At 44.7% G+C, this 5,000-nt stretch overlaps 1 protein-coding gene across 3 annotated transcripts in view; it reads left to right on the top strand.

Annotated features, from left to right (window-relative positions):
* The window catches only part of LOC109895829 (RIMS-binding protein 2), a 119,892-nt gene that overhangs the window by 30,013 nt on the left and 84,879 nt on the right, over positions 1-5,000 (top strand). For 2 of the 3 annotated variants that reach the window (XM_031830159.1, XM_031830158.1), the window contains exon 1: positions 1,975-2,322. The exons of the other annotated variant lie outside the window; for it this stretch is intronic. In XM_031830159.1, coding sequence (XP_031686019.1) covers positions 2,185-2,322 — 138 coding nt within the window. In that variant the 5' untranslated portion in view covers positions 1,975-2,184. Of the gene's footprint in view, positions 1-1,974; positions 2,323-5,000 lie in introns of those variants that run through there. 3 annotated transcript variants of the gene reach the window in all.

Raw genomic sequence — 5,000 nt, 5'->3', positions numbered from 1 at the left:
ATGATGCTGCCACCACCATGTTTGACAGTGGGGATGGTGTGTTCAGGGTGATGAGCTGTGTTGCTTTTACGCCAAACATAACGTTTTGCATTGTTGCCAAAAAGTTCAATTTTGGTTTCATCTGACCAGAGCACCTTCTTCCACATGTTTGGTGTGTCTCCCAGGTGGCTTGTGGCAAACTTTAAACGACACTTTTTATGGATATCTTTAAGAAATGACTTTCTTCTTGCCACTCTTCCATAAAGGCCAGATTTGTGCAATATACGACTGATTGTTGTCCTATGGACAGAGTCTCCCACCTCAGCTGTAGATCTCTGCAGTTCATCCAAAGTGATCATGGGCCTCTTGGCTGCATCTCTGATCAGTCTTCTCCTTGTATGAGCTGAAAGTTTAGAGGGACGGCCAGGTCTTGGTAGATTTGCAGTGGTCTGATACTCCTTCCATTTCAATATTATCGCTTGCACAGTGGTCCTTGGGATGTTTAAAGCTTGGGAAATCTTTTTGTATCCAAATCCGGCTTTAAACTTCTTCACAACAGTATCTCGGACCTGCCTGGTGTGTTCCTTGTTCTTCATGATGCTCTCTGCGCTTTTAACGGACCTCTGAGACTATCACAGTGCAGATGCATTTATACGGAGACTTGATTACACACAGGTGGATTGTATTTATCATCATTAGTCATTTAGGTCAACATTGGATCATTCAGAGATCCTCACTGAACTTCTGGAGAGAGTTTGCTGCACTGAAAGTAAAGGGGTTGAATAATTTTGCACGCCCAATTTTTCAGTTTTTGATTTGTTAAAGTTTGAAATATCCAATAAATGTCGTTCCACTTCATGATTGTGTCCCACTTGTTGTTGATTCTTCACAAAAAAATACAGTTTTATATCTTTATGTTTGAAGCCTGAAATGTGGCAAAAGGTCGCAATGTTCAAGGGGGCCGAATACTTTCGCAAGGCACTGTACCTTGGCTTACTGCATTCGCATAACAGTCTCCTTGTGGAGTGCAACGAGAGAGAGGCAGGTCGTTATTGCGTTGGACTAGTTAACTGTAAGGTTGCAATATTGAATCCCCCGAGCTGACAAGGTGAAAATCTGTCGTTCTGCCCCTGAACGAGGCAGTTAACCCTCCTAGGTCGTCATTGAAAATATGAATGTGTTCTTAACTGACTTTTGCCTAGTTAAATAAAGGTATAATTTAAAAAAAATCGGTGCCCAAAAATACATATTTCCGATTGTTATGAAAACTTGAAATCGGCCCTAATTAATCGGCCATTCCGATTAATCGGTCGACCTCTAGAACAGACAGTGCATCTGCAGAGGTTTGAAATGTCATGGTCTGAGAGCAAGTAAGCCTCTGAGTATTTGAGTGGTTAGCAGAGGCAGGAAGGAGTGGGAACAAGGCTATAATTATGTCATCAGTGTGGTGGGTGTCATCAGATTCTCTCTGTGTGAGCCTTACTCCACAAAACTTGTTCACATACAAAAACACTCAAACATCCTTAGTTGCCCATGCTTCCAACCTTAAAGAAGAAGTTTACCCAAAATCCAGAAACTCCCAAGTGATTCCAAACATTGAAACTAGTTCAGTGGAGTTTGCCCTCTCCTCCTCTCTCCCTGTAGTGCTGTACGGAAACAGATGCAAAAACGGGTCAAAAACAGCATAATGTTGCTGGATGCAGGCCTCGCTCTGCCACTGAATTCCTAATTCAGAAATTCGCGAAGTGTGAAGTTTTTTTTGTTTAATTTAAGAGCTCTTTTTGTAAAAAGTACTGTCCGTTTTTCACCATAAAAAGTGCGATTATTTTATGTATTTTTTGTAGCGGAATGGCACAGCAGCAGAGATCCTGCTACGTGGAAACGTCACGACATGCCCTTATATTGAGCTTGACGGGGAGAACGAGCTGGTGCGAAAGTTGATAGTTAGGGTTATCGCATGTAAAGTGGGTTACGCAAAGTGGAAAAATAGATGGCAGCAAGGACAAGCTGATGTTCGGTCCCTGGCTGCACTTTATACAGGAAATCAAGGGAAGAAGGCACCACATGTAGCTCTTGTCCTATAAAAGGTACGGAGAGTTGCAGGAGATGGTTAGTAGCAATCAAAATAGTAAATATGATTTACTGTAAATAATCCTGCAGCCAACCTTGCATCGCTGCGTGTGTGTAGGAAGCACTTCGGCGACGATGTATATGAACGAGATATGCCATCGGAAAGGACAAGGTACAGCTGTTGCTACTGTACTTCCATGGACTGGATCTGGCGCAGTGCCAAAATACAAAGGCGCGTTTGAGAAGAGAAAGCGTCAAAGCAAACGTGCGACGGTATGTAGCCTGTTTCTTGAAGTTTGAGGTGTTCTTATTGTGTTATTACCAGTGCACAATATCATGTAGACATAGAGGCCGGGGTGCTCTACAGGTTAGCATATATGTCCTATGCATTTATGAGGGGGGGGGGGGGGCAAATGTGAAAACATAAACCCACTAACGGTCGTTCTCATAGAGGTTTATGATAAGCGATCATGCAATACATGTAAAGTTTAGCTACTTACTCGTTACTGTAGATAAATCATTTTTGGAGTAAAGACAAAGTTTATGTGGAGGGGGTCAGTCCTGTCGCTGCAGAACTACTACTGCTGCTGCTGCGGCTACTGCTGCTGCTACTGCTGTTGTTATGGCTACTGCTGTTGTTATGGCTACTGCTGTTGCTATGGCTACTGCTGCTGCTACTGCTGCTGCTACTGCTGTTGTTATGGCTACTGCTGTTTCTATGGCTATTGCGACTGCTGTTGCTATGGCTACTGCTGCCACCCTGTGCAGGGGAGATAGGGACCAGAGCCGAGGAGAGAATACTGCTGATTCTGGGGCTACTTACTGCCACTCTGTGCAGGGGAGAGAGGGACGAGAGCCCAGGAGAGCATACTGCTGATTCTGGGGCTACTGCTGCCACTCTGTGCAGGGGAGAGAGGGACCAGAGCCCAGGAGAGCATACTGCCGATTCTGGGGCTACTGCTGCCACTCTGTGCAGGGGAGAGAGGGACCAGAGCCCAGGAGAGCATACTGCCGATTCTGGGGCTACTGCTGCCACTCTGTGCATGGGAGATAGGGACCAGAGCCGAGGAGAGCATACTGCTGATTCTGGGGCTACTGCTGCATGACGCTTAATACTGGACGTCTAGTATAGAAGACCCCGATAAGGGCTAAAGCTATACTGATACCCAGCACAAAATGCTGCAGAGCTGAGGAGCTTATAAGTTAAAGCCTGCCTCTCTCTATTTCTCCATTTCTCTCCTTTTTATGCTTTACCCTCTTCTCTCTCTCTCTGTCTCTCTCTCTCTGTCTCTCTCTCTCTCTCTCTCTCTCTCTCTGTCTCTGTCTCTGTCTCTCTCTCTGTGTCTGTCTCTGTGTCTCTCTTCATATTGTCAAGGAAATACTCCTGGCCTTCTCACACACACACACTCTTGCTGTCACTCTTTCACCCTCTCTCATCGCTCCTCTTCTCTCTCTCTGTACATCTCTTGCTCTCCCTTTGCTCCAGGCTGTGTGAGTATCACTGTGTGTGTGTCTCTGCATGTGAGAGGAGTGTTGTCAGTGTGCTCTTAGCAGCTGAGGGGAGGTTGCCACAGGACTCACAGGGGAGCAGGGAGGGGCTGAGGGTGTCTGAGAGTTGCACTGTGTCTGTTCTGTGATTCAGTAGGCACACAACACACACACAAGCCAGACAAGTAGAGTGTTAACAGTGTGGGCATCTGCGGCTGCGCAAACAGACTAAAGCTGCACAGTTATGTAACTTACTCTGCCATTTCAAATGATTTCTGATCATAACTGCTTTATGTGCTGGGCTGGATTACTGTGTAATTGGGCTGGGGGTACAGTATGAGATGTGTAGTCAGTGCTGCTCTGTGGATCCTGAGTGCAGCTGCCTGGGCAGTGGTGTTAGGTAAAAGAGGGAGATTCTTTTTGAGGTTGTTTAGAGCCCAGCGCAGTCGCACGCTAATGCTACACAGTGCTAGGCTACTGCCTCCCCTCAGAGCTAACTCTGTCTCCCATCCTCACTGTGGAGTTAGCTCATACAGAGCTTCCCTAACCCTGCCCTCCCAGATGGAGAGGGAAAGCAGGGATACAAAGAACAACAAGAAGTCTGTCTCCTGGTCACTTCCGTTGTGTGTATATCTTCGGCTGGCATTTTGAGGGGCAACAAATTAGCTGTAAAGCTCTGCTCTCCTGTCACAGATGATGGACTGTGTGTTTCTGTGTGTTACTCCCTCAGTAAAAGGTCAAATGTTCTGGCGCTGTGTGACTGCCCGCCTCAGTACATTTGAATGACCTCCGCTGAATGGTAGCAGTCTTTTTGACAGTATATTTGTCAATAGGATTCAAATTCAGGTTAACCTGGTTAATTCTGGCTTCAAGCATCTTTCATCCCTATCTATCTATCTATCTATCTATCTATCTATCTATCTATCTATCTATCTATCTATCTATCTATCTATCTATCTATCTATCTATCTATCTATCTATCTATCTATCTATCTATCTATCTATCTATCTATCTATCTATCTATCTATCTATCTATCTATCTATCTATCTATCTATCTATCTATCTATCTATCTATCTATCTATCTATCTATCTATCTATCTATCTATCTATCTATCTATCTATCTATCTATCTATCTATCTATCTATCTATCTATCTATCTATCTATCTATCTATCTATCTATCTATCTATCTATCTATCTACGCTCGCAGTGCCTCTAGCTACAGCATAGGCAGGGTTAGGAGGAGCCATCACTATGCATGGTGGGGTGAGAGGACATATTCCCCTGCACCCTCACCACAGAAAATAACCATCTTTTTCATATTTACATGGTAAGACAGCAGCAAAAGGGCTGAGGATGAAAAGGGAAGAGAATCCTATGTCATTAAATCAATGTCTGAACTGTGCGGTTGATTCAGCTGAATGGACTGGTAGAAGAGGACAGGGTACAGGGGCTAGAAA

Source organism: Oncorhynchus kisutch, linkage group LG8, assembly GCF_002021735.2.
Source record: "Oncorhynchus kisutch isolate 150728-3 linkage group LG8, Okis_V2, whole genome shotgun sequence".
Lineage (NCBI taxonomy): Eukaryota > Metazoa > Chordata > Actinopteri > Salmoniformes > Salmonidae > Oncorhynchus > Oncorhynchus kisutch.
The sequence above is the reverse complement of the archived record's forward strand: the minus strand, read 5'-3'. Positions and strand labels throughout refer to the sequence as shown.